The sequence below is a fragment of the Lagopus leucura genome, unplaced genomic scaffold, assembly GCF_019238085.1.
Source record: "Lagopus leucura isolate 7727_CA_CO unplaced genomic scaffold, USGS_WTPT01 Super-Scaffold_100012, whole genome shotgun sequence".
Taxonomy (NCBI): Eukaryota; Metazoa; Chordata; class Aves; order Galliformes; family Phasianidae; genus Lagopus; species Lagopus leucura.
The window spans coordinates 11,777,399-11,795,341 of record NW_024962267.1 but is presented as its reverse complement, the minus strand read 5'-3'; the positions used below and the strand labels follow the sequence as shown (position 1 = coordinate 11,795,341).

Below are 17,943 nucleotides of genomic sequence, written 5' to 3'. Positions count from 1 at the left end.
GCGGCGCGGCCGGGCCCCGGAACCTGCATGGCCTCTCCGGCCCGCCACTGGAGGGAAAAGGGATGCGGGAGTACCGCGCGCTCTGCGCGTGCGCAGGACGCTCCAAGCATGAGTCACTCAGGTTCCGGGGCCCGCCGATTCCAGAACCTTCTGGAACGCCCATGCTCGCTCCGGGTCAGAGATGAGCTGACTTCACTTCCGGGTGGCTGGCTGACCCCGGCATCGGCCAAGCGTTGAACCTCCGTTTCGGCGGCACCAACAGCGCTGAGGCGGCCCGTGCACTCGCAACGCGGGCGCGGCGACCAAAAATAAGCGGCGGGGACCGAGCGGCTCACGGCTGGGGGCGGAGCGCCGCCCGGGGGCAGGGCGCGGCGCGCGGGTCGGTGGTTGCGCATGCGCACGCGGTGACCTTTCTCACGTGTGCGAGCAGCGGCGCGGTCACTCGGTGCGGGAGCACAGCAGCCGCCATGGTGAGTGCCGCGCCCCGGCTCGCGCCGTCGCAACCCAGCCCGCGCTCGGCCGCGTGTCAGCATCCGTATATCCCTGCATCCCTGCGCGGGGTTGGGCCTGCCGCTGCAGCCCGCCTATCTGCAGGGCGAGTAAGCCCCGATCGGGGGTCGTTGGGTGTGTCGGCAGCGTGCCGCTTTGCGCGGGTGCTGCCCGGCGCTGTCGGAGGGCGATAGCGGCCGGTGGGGCTGCGTCGGGCTGCGGGGCGGCGGAAGCGGGCGGGGACGGAGCGGCGGCCCTCCTCGTCGGCGTCCCGCCTTAGCACCGCGCGGGCGCTCGGTTAGCTCGGCCCAGAGCTGGGAGCGGGCCTCGGGGCGGCCTGGAGCGCTGCGAGGTCACCGAGTCCTTGGGGGGGCTGCGTTGGGTCCCGTGAGAGCTTCGGCTCCGTCCCGTGCCCTGCCTGCAGCGCTCAGCTCCCGTCCGGGCTGCGCTGTGCGCCTGTGGAGCGCGGGAGGGAAAAAAGCTCCTCGTGTTGCGTTCGGCTCTGTAAGCTGCTTCCATCCAGGCCTCCTCTGGAGGAGCACTGCATAAGGGCAGAGCTGTCCTTGTACCCACACCGATATCATTAGCAATCGTGGAATGGCCCCGGTGACAAGGACCGTAACGATCATGTATTTTCAGCCCCCTTGCTGCATGCAGTGCTGCCAACCACCAGACCAGGCTGAAGCTTTCCCCAAAGCTTAAGCATGAAGTGCCCGCGTTCTGAAGACTGCTTACCGATTTCAGTTAAACAGAACATTCCGTTTCAGGGAACGAAAAGAAAAAGACATCAGCTCTGGTATTTTCTTCGAATGAACATCATCATAGTTCACAGTCATTTCCGTGTCTTTTTCATCATTCTAGCAGTAACAGTTTTCCCAGGGATGCATCTTTCACACGCTAGTTTTGTGTTTGCACATTGCCTACCATTTGGTTTTCCCCCAGTTTTAAATCTTGTGTGCTGGTGTCAGTGAGGGTTGCACAGATGCCAGGCTGATCTAGCTGTTTCTGTGAGCCCAGGGTACCTGCCCTGCACCACACTGTCTCCATGTGACTTGGCAATGCTCCATATCTTTCCTCCTAAACCAGAGCAGATTCCTTCTTCTGCCCCTCCTTGGTGGGGCTCTGTGCTTGCCCTTCATCTCCTGTGTGGGAGCTGGAGTGCTGCTTCACAAATGCTGCCAGTAAGGGGGTAAGGAGTTGCTTTTAAATGTAAAAAGATGAAAATAAAAAAAATTCAGTGAGTAGAGGTAGATAGTGACTGACTTATCTGCATGAAGGAAAAGCACTCAAGGTAGAAATGTGCTTACTTCCTTCCTTCTGTGGGCTTAGTCCTAAATATTTTGTGGCTAAGGGTAAGCATGTGTGTAACAGCAGTTTCCATTGGGACTTCAAACTTCAGAAGCTGTGTTGCATCATGCAAAATGCAGTATCTTGAAATTGCCTGGAAAAGACTGACGTGAGATACAGGCCTAGACTGACACTTCGTTACTATAAAATATTCTGCTACAATGAATAAAAACGCAGCTGCCCTCAATCCTGATTAAGTCAGTCTGTGAATGTAAAAGCACGCTTTTTATCATCAACAGGCTGTTCTTAATAAGCAGTATGAAGTAACGGTTTAGGATTAAACGCCTGCAGAACTTGCAGCCGCGTGGGGCTCCTGCTCCACCTGCTGGTGGCGTGTTCCTTAGCTGTGCCTCAAGGGCACACATTGCCCACTAGGAGCCCGTGAAGGCCGCTTGGGAGCGAGCTGCTTCTGAGGAGTTTGGAGCAGTTGTAGCACAGCCTTGCTTTCGTCTCCACCGATTTCTGATGCAATCAAAGGTGTGCTTTGCTTCTATGGAAGAGAACTGCCTGGCTGTGCTCTTAAACTCTTGTTCTCACAATGGCTGAGTTGTGGGCTTGCTTTTTTTAGTTGCACTTTCGTTCAACTATTTTTCCCTCAACATTGTGCTTCTTTGCAGGCAGGAAAAGCATTTAGGAAATTCCTTCCCCTGTTTGATCGTGTTCTGGTTGAACGATGTGCAGCAGAGACTGTAACCAAAGGAGGCATCATGATTCCAGAAAAAGCTCAAGGGAAGGTGCTGCAAGCAACAGTAGTAGCAGTTGGATCGGGAGCCAGAGGGAAGGTAAGCATCCTGAAGCATCAGCTTTGGCAGCTGGAAAACGGTAGTAGGAAAGGGATGGCTGCAGTGTAAGTTTAATGATACAGCACAAAAATTGAGAGAGGGCAATTGAAGTTGGAAGTGCACGTCCAAAGAGAAGGTAGAAATCTTCAGTTCCCCTGCCTGGCTCTGGCCTTGAATTTGTCTTCCTTTGAACATTTGTAAAATGGAAAATACTTGCTTTTTGAAACATCCTTAAACGATAGTTACGTGGTTTTCTTTGTTGTTCTGAGCATGGCATTCACTGTCTTGTTCAAAAAGTATTGACCAGGATAGGGCTTACCGTACTACAAAAAATCATGAATTGGTAGAAATAAATGTAATTGAGCTTTCTTAATCTTTGATTGCTAAATACTCACAGGATCTTGAAAAAGATCTTTTAATTTCATTTCACCTTCTTAAAATGCCCGTGGCTTCACTATTGGAAGATTTTTCCCCCATCTAAATAGTGATCAGTTAGTTCCAACGGTAGGAAGCAGGTTAAAATTTAACTTGAGCGTGTTGACTCAGACTTTGCCTGTGAGTCTCTCCATAATATCATGGTTGTTTTTCTCTGTGTCTGCTTTTCAAAGCATTACGTTGCAAAATGGCACTATTATTTGACTAATGCTGTGATACTGAATTTATGGTATGGAATTGTAATTGAACTTTACTCTGTCCAGAACAACTGATACAGAATTGTCAGTAATACAGAAACTATTCAAAGTAGCAGAAATGGGCAAGTAATACTAACTGGTACTTAAAGAAATTAGTAATGCTTATAGAATATTGAAACTGACTTTATCAGATATTTCAGAACAGAATTCTATGGTCTGGCAATTCCTGATTTTTTCTTTTTGAGAAGACTTTGCTGTTGCATTTGTACTGGAACTAAATGGCAATGCTTTTCATTCAGAAAATCACTGCTTAAACATTGTGGAACTGTAATGCTTGAAAACTGAGTGGTATGCTTTTCCTCCTGGTAAACCTGAGTATTCTTGTTCCACTGTACAACTGCAATTACTGTGACATCTTGAATAAATTATGTGGCTGTATCATTGTGCTATGGAGCAATTCTCATAATACCTTTCCATTTGACTTCTGTAAAGTAAAGGATTTTTTTTTTTCCAGGATGGTGAGATTCATCCAGTGAGTGTAAAAGTTGGTGAAAAGGTTTTGCTACCAGAATACGGCGGTACCAAGATTGTACTAGAAGATAAGGTATGTTTTCCCATTTTGTGAATGTAAATTAAACTGGTTCCCAGCGTCACGCAGTCAGTAGTAAATATTAGAGGGATTAGCAGCATTTAATAAATGCAGTTGTTAGTATTCAAGTGGGAACAGCTAAATCAAGCCACGTTTTTTGTCCCTGCAGTACTTGTTAATTCCACCCTTAATTAAAAAAAAGTAACCAAAGTGACATCTTGGCTTGACCTTTGCTGGATGGACAAAGTGCCTTTATCTGCCAAGCAAGCAGTAGAGGGAAGCCTACGGGGCTTTGAAATTACTGGGCCATCCTTACTTTTGATGGGGAAAGCCTACAGAATTGTCCTCTTGTAGTACTTATGCTTCTTGCTGCTACAATGAGTAGTGGTAGCATTCCCAAGTTGTGTCTCCTGGAAAAGAAGAATCTTTACAAGTCCAAGAGGTAGAACAAGCTGTGCTTAGCTCACTTTTGTTTTGTACTTTATGATGCGTGGTAGCCTTCAGAACCAGACAGTATCTGCAAAACAGCTGATAAAAATCAATTGTGATGCTAATATTTCTTCTGCTTGCAGGATTACTACTTGTTTAGAGATGGTGACATTCTTGGAAAGTACCTGGACTGAAGTTGTTGCAGTATCCGTCATCCATTCCACTAAAATTCTGAAATGCTTTCTTTCATCATGTAAATAATGTCCTTTATTTTATAATAAGCAGGCATTGAGTCGCTGAAATAACTTGTGATCTCACTGTAATGATGGAACAGAAATAAAAGTATGTACAGTCAGAAATTGGTTGCTCTTGCTTGAGTTCCACTGAACAGTGAAATGCCACCATCCAGCCTTAATTATTCCAAACAGCATCATTTTTATATCCTCGTCCCTGTACTGAAATTGTAAAGGCCTTTACAATAAATTTCTAAAACTGTGCTGCTTCTGTCTCAGTTTCTGCTACTGCTCTGTGAAACTGAGTATCAGTTGTGTGATGTCTTGAAGTAATCTCTGGAAATAAATAGTTTTGTTTTACTAATGCTTTAATGAAAATACATTTGTCTAGTGGTGGGAAACAAAAGTGGTTATTGCAGAGAGATGGTGATAAAGGAGACAAAAGCTTTGTTTCATCTCAAACTTTACCTGAAGTAACAGATCCGTCTGACATTGTTTCCAGCATGAGCTAGTGGTAGACAACAAGACGTTGAACAAGATGAATGCACACAAACCATCCTGCCCCACTCTGAACAGAGCTTGCTGCTAGCGATGCCTCCACTAGAAAGAATTCTAATGATTTTTCTTACCTAAGTGATTCTTTTTTGCCTACCAAATAACTTCCCTACAGAAATTAGTTGGCAGAATTGGAGCTGATGCTGATCTTAATGCAGTAGTTGATAACAACTTTGCCTCATCTTGCCAGATCTCTTCCTCTTCTACAACTGAGTAGAGAGCTGATACTGTATTTCACAAATTATACTTCATTTATCTTGAATGCAGCATTCTTAAACAGTAAGATATTTACTCAACTCGTGCTGAAGCAATCACATTGGTGTATTTATAACTGCCCTCTTTTGCCTTGGGAATGCATTGAAGGTTATCTGCACATGACTGCACAGATCTGCACTTTATACTGTTCCTAGGTATGCCTTCACAATTGGTATGCTGACAGAGTGCAGTCTGAGAGGATGGACTGTCTTAAAAGGCTTTAATATAGGCTTATGTGAAATAAATCCATAATGCACTCATTGCTACCAAAATCAATACTAGCTAAATAGTAGTTCTTATTGAACTAAAGCTGTTACAAAAGCAACATTGCTAGATAAACTGTAAGCCTGCAGATAACTGCAACGGATCGTAATAACATTTATCACTTTCAGTAGCTATAGTGAGGAACTTCTGCTTCCACGTGCCCTAAAACAACTTATTTTCTGCTGGGTGTGATCTGTTGCTATTTTTTTTTTTTTTTTTAAACACAACATTAATTATCACCCAGCAATTCCATTAGAAGTTGGCTGTAATGCCTTCTGTTCCCTGTAGCTGGTGAGCACCTACTTCGGAGCTGTAGGCAAACCATGCAAAAGCTGCTCTGTCGAGACAGTGGTAGAGAATTCCCAGTAAGCACTAACAAGAGAATAGAGAAATCCTTTGCCTCAGCAGGCTGACCTGAAACCTGCCCTGGGGCAGTTAGAGCAGCACACATTGTAGCAGAAACGAGGTTATCGCACTGCTGTTATCTTCAAAGACAGTTCATTGCACAACAGTCGGTGAGAAACGTTATCTCCCCCTGCAGCGAGCACGCTTTTATCTTGTGTGATAAGGCAGGTATTCTAGTGTAGTCACATACTGAAAGGAGCAGGTATTTAATGTATTCACAGCTTAATTAACTTACAGAAACTGGATGACACCCTAAGGAGAAAAAAAGGCGCAGTAGGAAATAATACCCAACAGGTAAACGTTACTTAAAAGCCTAGCATTTAAATACTGTCTTTTAGAGATCATTTGTGTAGGATCCTAACTCGTGAAGTTCACAGTTCTTGTTTGTGAAGAGCTGCTCTAATCCATGCTGGTGCAACCTGAGACCCTGGCAGGCAGGCAACCCTGAGGAAGAGGTAGCACGTACATCATTGCTACCTGCACCACTTCCCTTAATCCTTGGCCAGGGCTGCCCAGCCAGCCCAGCCCGTACCCAGCAGGACTGCACTGAACCAGCACTGCCATGTTGCCAAGTGCATAACACACATCACTGCTCCCAACTCAAACTCCAACTTATGCTTTCAGCCCCAGGAGATTTTCAGCACCTTGCTGTCATTAAGTAAAACATTTCTCAGGTACATCTACCCTTTATATAGCACACTCAAAACCAATGTCACATTATGCTCAGAAGTTTCATGGGAATAAAAGATACATGGATAGGAAAAAAAAAAAAAAAAAAGAAAAAGAAAAAGCATCCCTTAGCTTAATCAAATGGAGGACACACTTGTGTATTGGATGGGTCAACAGACAGAACATTTTATTCCTGCACTACAAAGCTGTCCTTGTCAGCAAGGGCAGCGTAACCTACTGCACTGCCAAGGTGATCCATCTGCCATTACTGTTGTGGTTTTTTTTTTTTTTTTTTTTTTTTTTTTTTTTTAAGTCCATGGATACATACCATATTTTATATTCCCTGGGTTATAGAGTGAAGGTCAGTATCACTGACAAATGCTTTCCTGTGCTTCTGTAAGAATTTAGACCTGTTTGTTCCACCAATTCCTGGAACATCAAAGCTCCAATTTGTGCAGAAAAAAGTCACATACAGCCATACTCGTTATTTGGTGAGGATCCAGTTCTTTCCAGCTATCTGAAGTATAAAGAATGAAGGCAGACTCCATCTACATTTTCCTTTTCTTTCCATTCTGGAAAGGGCTCCCTTGGCAGCAGCAGTACTGCTTTTGGAAGACCTTTTTCATCATGCCTGTTACCTGCCAAGTAGAAACAGGGTGAAGCTTTCACAGCCCACTGAGGACATCTGGAGAGGAATGCCCAGGCCCCAACAGCGCACGGGTAAGATGATGTTGGCCAAATATTCCCCTTTTCACTCATCAAACAATGCAGACCAGGTAAAAACCATGATGTGGAATTACTGTTGATCAGATTTTGTGTAAGAACCACTGGAAATTCACTGAAAGAAAAATAGAAAGCAGCTTCCAGTAATAAGGGGATAATTATCAAAGAGCAACAGAAAAAGATACACAGATTTACCTATCTTGTTTAAGAAACACTTCAGAAACATTCTTTTTTCCACACAACTGAGCCAGTTTCAAACTGAAGGATGGGCATTTCTTACGGAGAGGTGGCTGTTCTCAGCCAGATGTCCATGAAACAGAAGTCAGGGTCAAGTGAAAACGTCACAGCTCCCCCCGTTCTGTGCTTTAGATACCAGCTGAACCTTGAAATCCATTAAAAAAAAAACCGAAAAACACAAGACTATGTTATGAGGGACTGAAACAGCACCTCTGTTACTTTGGGGCTGGCTAATTATAAATCAATGTCATAAAAAATTAACGGAGGCTCACAGCAGACCTAACGCGGCAGCACGACAGGCAAACCCTCAGCACAGCGGTAACTGCTGCTATTAACCTCCTCACCTCGGAGAAAGTGCTGAGAGGAGCAGTTTCGCGCTGCGGGGCCCAGGCTCGCACTCGGGCAGTCACGCTGACCCGAGGCTCACCGGTAAAACAGTAACCGGAGCAAGCGGCAGCGGGCCCTCGAGAAGCGCCCGCGTTATCGCGCCGCGCACGGAACCCCCGCTCCGTCTCACGAAGTCGGGGTGCCGGCAGCCAAGCGGGGAGCGGCACCGTTCCGCGCTTCTCATCGCGTCTCCCAGCTCATCATCCACAACCCCCGCTGTGGGCGCAGCGGCTCTGCCCGCCAGCGCACCGCATCCCCTCCACCCGCAGCCAGCCCCGCGGCCCACGGTTCTTCTTCAGCGCCTCTCGCGAGACTTCCCGCGCCGCACCGCCCAACAGTCGCTCGCCCGGCCCCTCGCCCCGCCCGGCGCCGCCACATCCGGGTCCCGGCGCGGCTGTCACTATGGTCATGGCGGAGGGGACGGCAGTGCTGAGGCGAAACAGGCCGGGTACCAAGGCCCAGGTAAGGCGCCGTCGCCGCGCGGCCGGACCCGGGGAGCGGGCGGCGCCGCCGCCGAGACGCGATGCCGGGCCGGCCGTCGGGGCGACGATACTGGCCGGGCCGCGCTCCGCGGGACCGCTTTGTTCGGCGCGTCCGGGCCGGGGCCCGAGTACCTCCGTGCGGCGCCTGGCCAGGCCCAAGGGGCTCCGCCGCCGAGTAACCCGGCGTCACAGGGCCGAAGCGCGGCTTCCTTGGCCACGCGCCTCCCCCGCGCGGCGGCCGCTTCCCCGTCTGCGACGGCGGCACCGGCAGGCCTGAGCCGCGGCCCTGCGGAGGCCCGGGCGGCCCTTACGTAATGCGGCCGTCAGCCGCTTCCTGCTCACTCACCGCTCCGCGGCTTCCGAGCCCGCCTGGAAGGGGCGCGTCTCGGGCGTCTGCGGTCCTCTTCGGATCGCTCCCGAGACGAGCCTCCGTCGGGCCTTCGCGGGGGTCGTCTTCGTTCCGCCGTTGCCGGGAGGGTGCGGTGGCGGCACGGGGCTGCGGAAGGGTGCCTCTCTTCCCCCGTTAGCCTTCGGCAGGATGTCCGGAGCTCCATCGCTGCGCAGCGCCGTGCGTGCTTAACCTGCGGAGGACACGGAGCATCTGCCATCTTCTGGGTATCCTGAAAAATACGGTACTGCAGCCTGTGGAACTAGGAAATAGCAAAACTCACTTGGGCTGAAGAATTTTGGAGATGCTTCTCTTGTGTGTGACCATATTTCATCCTAGATGACGCTGTGGTATAGCTGTGCAGTGTGTAAATGCAACAACCCACCATCCAAGCACTTGCTACTCCTTTCCCTCAGCTGTTGCAGAGCAGCCTGCTGAGCTGCACAGGGAGGATGCCTTCCCTGAGTCACTGCAGCATAAGGTCAGCAGCAGGAGGCCAACACATAATGCTTCTGGCTCCCAGGAGAAGCAGCATTGAATGGGAGATGCAGAAAATGCCAAGTTAGAAATCCCATTTATCGTGGGGTTATCGTATTCACACTAGGTGAGAACAGCTGCAGAGCACTGACATGCAGCTGGGCCTGATGCAAGACTTCAGGAGGTTGTTGATGTTAGCAGCACTGAATGCTGTGGGCTGCTAGAGCTGTTACCCCAGGTGTTCTACAGCACACTGACTGAGCCAGAGAAACACAGCACAGAGCTGGGTCTGTGGTGCAGCATCAGCTCGCAGAAGCTGCTTTCAGTGGTCTGTTATTGCTGGAATACACTGCAATTTTTAGCCTAGTGCCAATACCATAATGCTGCTCTCTACAGACCTCTTATTTTCCCATTCTTACACTGTCTAACTTGTGAAGCTGACACTGTATGCAAATGTTTGATTTAAATATCCAAGGCTGCAGCAAGATGTGTGGAAGAGGCAATGTTTACCACACACCGAGTCAAACAGAGAGGTGCTAATAGCAGCACATTAGGAGCCTAATATGCATAATGTGAATATGCTTCACCATATTCATACCAAGTTTGTGTGCTGCTTCTATTAAGAAGTAGCTTCCTGGAATTGTATGAACTGAGCCTGCATCTACATTCCCTCATGTATGAGTGTACTGGGCCTTTCTTCCTCCTCCCTTCTTTTTGTCAAGTTAGTTGAAATTTATTTTTCTTTTTTAAACAGGATTTCTACAATTGGCCTGATGAGTCCTTTGAGGAGATGGATAGTACATTAGCTGTTCAGCAGGTACTCTTATCTAAAACTCTGTTTGTAAACTCAATTTCTTGAGTTCTTTTATTTTTTTTGTTTAAAAACAAACAACCAAACAAAAGAAAAACAAAAGGATCATAGCACGTTCTTTTTCTGCTTAGAGTAGTTCCATAAAAGAATCAGCTTCATCAACTATAAAAAATGAATTACTAACGGGATGTGGAGAAATAGCTACAATTCTCAAACATGATTTAAACAAACCAGATATATAAAAAAAAAAAAAGCAGGGTTGTGTAATGCTGGAACGTGATAGAAAGTACAGCAGTAATAGCAGGGTGGCATAATCCTAGGCTGCAGCAAATGAGAACAAGACCAAACACAGCACCCATGGACACACAAAGAAAGAAAATCTGCTTACCTTCATAAGGCCTCAGGTACACATGGATCTCCAGCAAGATGCTCTTACCTCCACTGCCAACCCTTAAATGAGGTCTGGGAAGGTGTGGAGCCTGACTCCACCCCTTCCAATCACTCAGGTGCATGGCATTGCATTGCATGCACCTGAGTAGCCCTGGGTTGGCCCCACCTTCCACCAGATGCTGAATCACTGCTTTAGGCAGTGACTTACGTAGCATTTCCACTACAGGTTGAAAACAAAAACCAAAACAAACAAACAAAAAAAGCTTTTTAAACTTTTTAGCCTATCCATTACTTTCTAAATAAAAGGAAAATGACTTTATCTCTGTGAAAGTAAGTCTCTTGAAGGCATAATAATGTCCTAAATACATTGTTTTACTGTAATTACAACAAGATCTAGTGTTTGTTTCCTTTCCTCCACCTCAGTACATCCAGCAAAACATAAGGGCAGACTGTTCCAACATTGATAAGATCCTTGAACCTCCTGAAGGCCAGGATGAAGGTGTATGGAAGTATGAACATCTAAGGTAAGAACTCATCTTCATCAGCATAATGTCCTGAGTCTGAGTTTTGTTCATTGAGAGTGGTAGGGAGTTTCACTGCTTTTAAGTTGTCATATTCAACTTAAGAGGTTAAGGAATGCACTTCCAGACACATTCTACTGGAAGCTGCGTTTCTACAAGTCTCTCACTGTTAATCATCTGTGGTGGTACTTTAAGTACTTAACTGGTTTGGAGGATGTGTATCTCAGCAGGATGGAATGATGCACATCTGCAAATTATGCCCTTAATTTTCTCAGTGTTCTTCAATTGCTTTTAAAAAAAATCTATATTTGTGAAATAGTATTTCTTCCCTAACGAAGTTGGTATCTTAAACACCTCCACAAAATTGTGAAATTTAGCCTGTGCTGTCAGGTAAAAATTCAAATCTAATTGTTGTAATCAGTAAAAAAGATATGCTGGTAAGCATTCTGTTTCTCTCAAGTTGTATTTTTATAGTGTGTTAATTGGTAGCCTGTTGTATATATTGACTTTTCAAGTCTCACATCAGCTGAAATTACGTGATGGTATTCTTAAAGTACAATGTTCTTCTTGTTCTGTTTTTTCCACTTCACAACAGTCATTTCAAGAAATGTTAACATCTGTTAAGAAGATCAGTATCATTTTGTTTGTATTTAGTATCTCCAGTGCGAAAACAAATGGCTTGATTTTGATGCTGCTTTGTTCAAATTCCTTTTTAGACAATTCTGCCTTGAGCTCAATGGACTAGCTGTCAAGCTTCAGGTAATTCTTTCCTTCATATTTTCATGTTGTACTGGCACTTGATGCAGAGTCTGTAGAACTTTCTTTAGAATTTGTACATCTATGCTTAAGCAGTGGATTCAGGTAAGAGGTTTTTTTAGGGTTTTAAGGACTTGTAGGAAATAACTCTTTTTGGTGGTGGGCAGGACAAGGAAGTGATTTGAAAAGACCATCTGATTTTTTTTTTTTTTTTCTGCTTTTGGGTAACTGAAACTGGTTTTTGTAACTGAGCAATTGTCTTCACAGAGCGAGTGTCACCCAGACACATGTACTCAGATGACAGCAACTGAACAATGGATTTTTCTTTGTGCAGCTCACAAAACTCCCAAAGAGGTATGGATGGGTTGTGTAAAATTGACCTTATTGATGTAAGGCTTTCTTCTACACCTCACAGCTCACGAGGAAACTGTTGCAGTTGTTTTCTTAGTTGAGCTGAGAGCCCTTGTGGGTTAAGAACAATCATATGAGGTTTCCTTCTTTCTTGTTTGGTAGTGAATTTAGATTAGGAGGGAACTGCTTCCTACAGCAGTACCAGAGATAGAAGGACAGCATTCTACCTGGGTGTTGTTTGCAGTCAGAGAAAAGAGGAGGTGATACTCGTTATCTCTGAGCATCATTCATCTGCTGTTTTCCATGTTGATAGCTATTGCCTCATGGTCAGGGAGTGAGCAAGGCAACCCTGAGAGACTGCTGACCGAAAGTTACAGCTGAGAAGACAGGGAATGACAAAGGACAGGCACTGCTGATCTCTCTCTGCCTGGCCCCAGTTCACGTTGGCTTTTGTCCTTTTCTTCTGCACATACTTGATTGCAGAGACAGGTCTTGGCTTATTGTATATTTATCTAGAATTATGCTTTTGTTTTTTTTTTGACAAGGTGGTTAAAAACAGCAATTACACTTAAGGGCAGTTCTGTGTTTTTGTTTTTGATTTGTAACTCCTTTTGGATAGGATGTACAAGCAGTAGTCTGGCAGCTCGACAATGTGAGAAACAAGTCAGCTGTGACATAAGGAATGTTTTTCCTTTTAGTGTACCTCCAGTATGCGTTTACATGATAAGGTGTTACTCAGGGAGATGCATAAAGTTCACTACTCATGCACACAATCACATTTCCGTAGTAACTTGCCTCTTGAAATAATTGACATGGGTTGTAAAACAAAGAAAAGCAACATCCTGCTTGAGAAGGAAATGTAGCCAGACCTTCAGAGAAGCTGTAAGAAACTTCTGGGACTAAAAATGGCTAATTATATTAAAAGCATCAGGAAACATAATTGTTTTTCTTTAAGTAAGTTATGTGATAACATCATGCACGTGCTCACTGTATTTTGTAGTGTCCTGCTATAGACTATACCAGACACACGCTTGATGGAGCTGCATGTCTTCTGAATAGCAACAAGTATTTCCCCAGCAGGTAAAAATGTTTTATTTTGGGAGCAGAGAGGTAGCGGGGTGTAAATGGCACCTAAGCACTTAAAGACCACATAGAAACGTGTAACACCATTTTTGTGGAATACTACTGAGAGCATCAGAAATCCTGCAGAATGGGCCGGTGTTGTTGGTACAGTAACTGCCTATTTTAAGCTAAGAAAGAATTCCTGCCTACTGAAACAGTCTGCCATTAGCTGGAACTGACAGAGGCACTTTTTAAGTGGAAACTGCTTGTTTTCCTCATATTTCTTGGTATTGCTACGGGGCTTCCACCAGAATGCCAGTCTAAGTAACAGGACTTAAAACAGACAGAGGACTTATACAGTACTTAGGAGACAGTTGGACTAGATGATCTTATAGGTCGTTTCCAAGCTTGTGATTCTATGATTCTATGATACTGCACTGAGAATCACCAGAAAGCAGCAGCAATCCAGTGTGGAACAGCAGAAGACAGATTGAGTGCGTTCATTGGGCAGCCTGCCATGTTGGATCATGGAAACCTCACCAGAGAAGTCAAAATGGTGCTTCTCTGGGAATCCTCTGTTGGTAAGGAGGTGGAGCTGGAAGTCTTTCCTTTGCTCTTCGTTGCTAGAAACCAGAAATCCAGCCTCCATCAGATCTTTCTGTAGTGCAGGCAAAACGTACCTGTTTTCATATGAGCAGGTGCATCAGCATTTTTATTACTTATGCAGAAAGAAGCAACTGCAGGCATATCTGTAAAACTTCACTCTAAGTTTAGCATGTAACTTCACAGTATAGTTTAACAGTCAAAATTCACGTTGACATGTATTTCACTAGTCATGGCAGTAGATTTGTTTTGTAACCTTTCTCCTGGTGCTTACAGGGTTAGCATAAAGGAATCCTCTGTAGCCAAATTAGGATCTGTGTGCCGAAGGATTTACAGAATATTTTCACATGCTTATTTTCATCATCGGCAGATATTTGATGAATATGAAGTAAGTAGTTCAATAGTTCAGTTATTGCTGAAATTACAGCTGGGATAATTGTACTGCCTTCTTTTAACACTTACAGAAGATCTGCACTGATGTGAAGTATTCATTACAGTAGATAATGCTTCTATAAGAACTGAAATTCCATGCTGTGATTTAAGTCTCAGGGCCAAATTACACACAGGAAAGTGTGTGTGTTTATTATGAAAAGTCACCTGTTTAGTTAACATATCCAATTGGTTACCCTTTTTTTACCCTTGGTTTTATTCAAGCAAATACTAATTCATCATCTTACTTTCAAGATTCCCAAATGTATTCAAAAGGCTTATAGAAATATTTATTTCCTGATGGCATGTGTTATGCAGGCAGTTAAAGGATTATAATTATAAAACTGCATAAAAGCAGACCAATGAGTGGCACTTCCACAGGTTTGGGTTTTTTTTTTAACCAGGACATAGAAATTAATAGATGAGGAGAGAGCTGCAGGCAGAATGAAATGTTTGCCAACCACTTCAGGTTGCTGGCACAGCTGTGGAATGGCTGTGTTCCCTTTTGGTGGGGATGGTGTATGTAGCAGGAGTTTAATACCTTAAAATCCTTTTCTGGAGAGCAGAGCAGAATTGTGGTGATATTTTAATACATTCTTCCTTAAGTACTGTTAAATTGAGCTATGACCTGAGCAATGAACCAAAACCCCAACTGAAGTTCAAGCTTATAATCGAGTAGTAAAGGGGATGTGTTAAAAGTAGTAGTATAAATCTATCATTTAAGCATTGCTACTTGTTTCTAAGACTTCTAAATCCATTACATAAAAGCAGTTTAATTGTACTTTCCTCGATTGTTTATAATATTCCTTCTCTATATGTATTTTTTCCCCTTTTTTCATCTCCAGAATGAAACTTTCTTGTGTCACCGGTTCACTAAATTTGTGATGAAGTATAATCTGATGTCCAAGGATAACCTGATTGTACCAATTTTGGAAGAAGAAGTGCAAAATTCAGTGGCAGGGGAGAGTGAGGCATGATGGGGATGACTGTACTGAAGCCTGTACTGAATACAGACAAAAAACTACGTACTGTATATATCATTTTAGACACTTCAATCATGTATCCTTATAGCTTTGTTTAGTATACTTTTTGTATGCTGTGTGCATTGCCTTTTAATATGGGAAATACCTTAAGTTATTCATGAGCTGTATATTCATCAACGTGGCACTCATGGTTTTTAAATAAAAGTAGTAGTATCTGTTTATAATGCCTGTTAATAAAAGAATTTACAGTTCTCTAAAATTGCTGCTAAACAATCATTGAATCACAATCCTGAAGAGGACAGATTGGGTGGGGAAAAAGCAAGATTAAGATTACACAGCAAGCCATTTTGTAATACAGTCGCTAGGTTAGTGCAAAGATTTTCACCTTAAATATAGAATTGTGCAGGAAGCTCTTTGCAATGTAGCTTATTCCTAATTTAGCTTTTATTTTTTTAAGATGGCTTTGAAGATTTACTTCTGGTTGTGCATATTCCTGTATGTTTCTATCCAAACACTAAGAGCATTTATAGTGTTAGTAATACCAAAAGGATAATTTTACTATGATATTTAACAGATATATTATTGATATGTGTCTAACTTTCTTTTTCAGCCTGTTCTTTTCTTCTGTAACCAGTGGAGGCCTGTGTGCAGCAGAGGCTGGTTTCTGTCCTGCTAAAGCAGGCTCCTGCTGTTCTCCACTCCACAATTTCTTTAAGAGTAACTGTGGCAAAACCAACACAAACTCAATGGCTTACACCTGTTTATGGCAATGGCTTACAGATTATACCTCACAGAAATATTCTCATTAAGCCACATAACCCACTAGCATAGTCTTTACTTGTATTGTCAGAAAAGAACACTCAAGTACTTGAAAAATTGGACCTGAGTCTAAGAGTTCATCATATTTCCAGTATATGTTGATTTTTCTTTGTTCACCTGGATTACATTGGCAGAAAGATTTGGACTAATGCTTCTGTTCCCTTTTAGACGTTTGTTTCAATTTGTGTTTGCAGCTTTGCAATAACTGACAATTTCCATGAGTGCTGCTTAACTGTGTTTTGTCTAGAATGATAGAACTAAATATTTTAGAGATGAATGTAGCAGACAGATATACTGCTACGTGGGCATGAATGCAGGGTATAAAAGCACTAGTGGTGTTCTTATGTTAAATGAATTTTGCTTATCTGTTTGAAGAGGTAGCCAGTCATTTCTCTTGGAAGTTGTCGGGGGGCTCTGTTATTTCTTTATGCAGGTCACAAGGGGCTAACTAAGCTAGTTTCTGTAAACTGTACTTGGTTTTCTAAGTTATGCTTACTTGGAAGGAAGGGAGTTCACCTATTTAATATTTTTTTTCCTCCATAATACACTAAACATGCCTTAAATTCTATTTTTCTTTACACAAATCAAGCACACCTCAAGCAACTGTACCACCTGGATGTAAAGGGAATTTTAACTATAAGATAATAAAGAGATTAAGCTTATGAACTACTTCAGCAACTGCTTGCTTCAGCAGCTCTTTTGTCTCACGTTTATAGCTGTATTTAACCGTCAGCAGGGCTACTGCATGAGATGTTGTATGAGTGAACGTAGCTGCCTATACAGTTAATTCTAACTTGCCTTTATAGACCAAATAGGTATCTTAAGTTTGTATTAGAGGCAGGAAGACAACTGTATTTTGGAGATGGTAAAATGCATTTAGTTTTGGTACGGTTTGCTGTAGGACCATTCACAGTGTGGTTCTTCTGTGCAGTCACTCCACGTGCTTATATTATCCCAGTGACTGACAGAGGCCAAAACATGTAACTTGTGTTACTGATTCCATTTCCTCGACGCAATTGAAGAAAATGTGGTGCTCAGGACTGCATTAAAGTTTTAAACCTCTTTTCATCCTCTTAACGCTTTAAGGGTCTCACTTCAGAACAAAACTCTGGAAGTTTTAATCCTGTTGATTCTCCTTCAGATTTGCACTGTAAATTGACTTGCTCTCTTTAGCTGATTTTATATACGGCTTAAGTGAAACACTGCTTGTATCTTCCCTTGCTGCTGTTTACATGAGTACTGTGTACACACACGTGCCTGAATGGTACCATAAAACTTAACTCCGCCTAAGGAAGTCATCGGTTTGTCTAGCTAAATACATTAACAGATTTAATTTACCCTCTCCGTAATAGGGAAATGGAAGAACTGTCTTTGGAATATATTGTAAACAAACCAACGGTTAAAATTAAACTGTTACTTTATCCATACCGCTGCATTTTAGTCAGTGATCCTCATTTCTCATGCTGTCCAGGAACGCAGGCAACCGGGTGCTTCCAAGGCAAAGTTCAGTGCTCGCCCATCTTTGCTATCAGGGGTGCTGAACTTGTATTTCTTCTTCCCAAAGTAGATAAATACAATACTCACAAGCATCTAGAAGCTGGACTTCAAATGTATTCATCTCTCAGTTCAGAAAATGCTGGTTCTACAGTTTAAAAGTCATTGAGATTTAGAAAGGACCTTTCAAATACCCAAATGAGCACAACGTTACACGTAGCCCATCACTGATGGAACAGCCTACCACAAGCAGAGGCTTTCACAAGAGGCTTTCTCCTTGTCACTCAGGTTTTCCCCAGTGGTTGTCTTAATGTGTGTTGGATCAGGTCAGCCCCAGCGATTGCACTGCTGAAGTTTTAGATGTCCAAGTTTCTGCTTAAA

At 43.9% G+C, this 17,943-nt stretch overlaps 1 protein-coding gene across 4 annotated transcripts; it reads left to right on the top strand.

The window, feature by feature from the left end:
• Nucleotides 1–385: 385 nt before the first annotated feature.
• On the top strand, nt 386–17,495 carry LOC122182063 (MOB-like protein phocein). Of its 4 annotated transcripts, XM_042875074.1 has the most exons (9): nt 386–470; nt 2,454–2,618; nt 10,098–10,160; nt 10,968–11,068; nt 11,782–11,824; nt 12,089–12,175; nt 13,173–13,252; nt 14,114–14,225; nt 15,112–17,495. In XM_042875074.1, the coding sequence occupies exons 1-9, from the start codon at nt 468–470 to the stop codon at nt 15,241–15,243; spliced, it is 786 nt and encodes a 261-aa protein (XP_042731008.1). In that variant the 5' UTR covers nt 386–467; the 3' UTR covers nt 15,244–17,495. The 4 variants fall into 4 exon arrangements, with proteins under 4 accessions (XP_042731008.1, XP_042731007.1, XP_042731004.1 ...); XM_042875070.1 differs by lacking the exons at nt 386–470; nt 2,454–2,618 and adding an exon at nt 8,359–8,458; XM_042875072.1 differs by lacking the exons at nt 386–470; nt 2,454–2,618 and adding an exon at nt 8,942–9,110.
• The last annotated feature ends 448 nt before the right edge of the window (nt 17,496–17,943 follow it).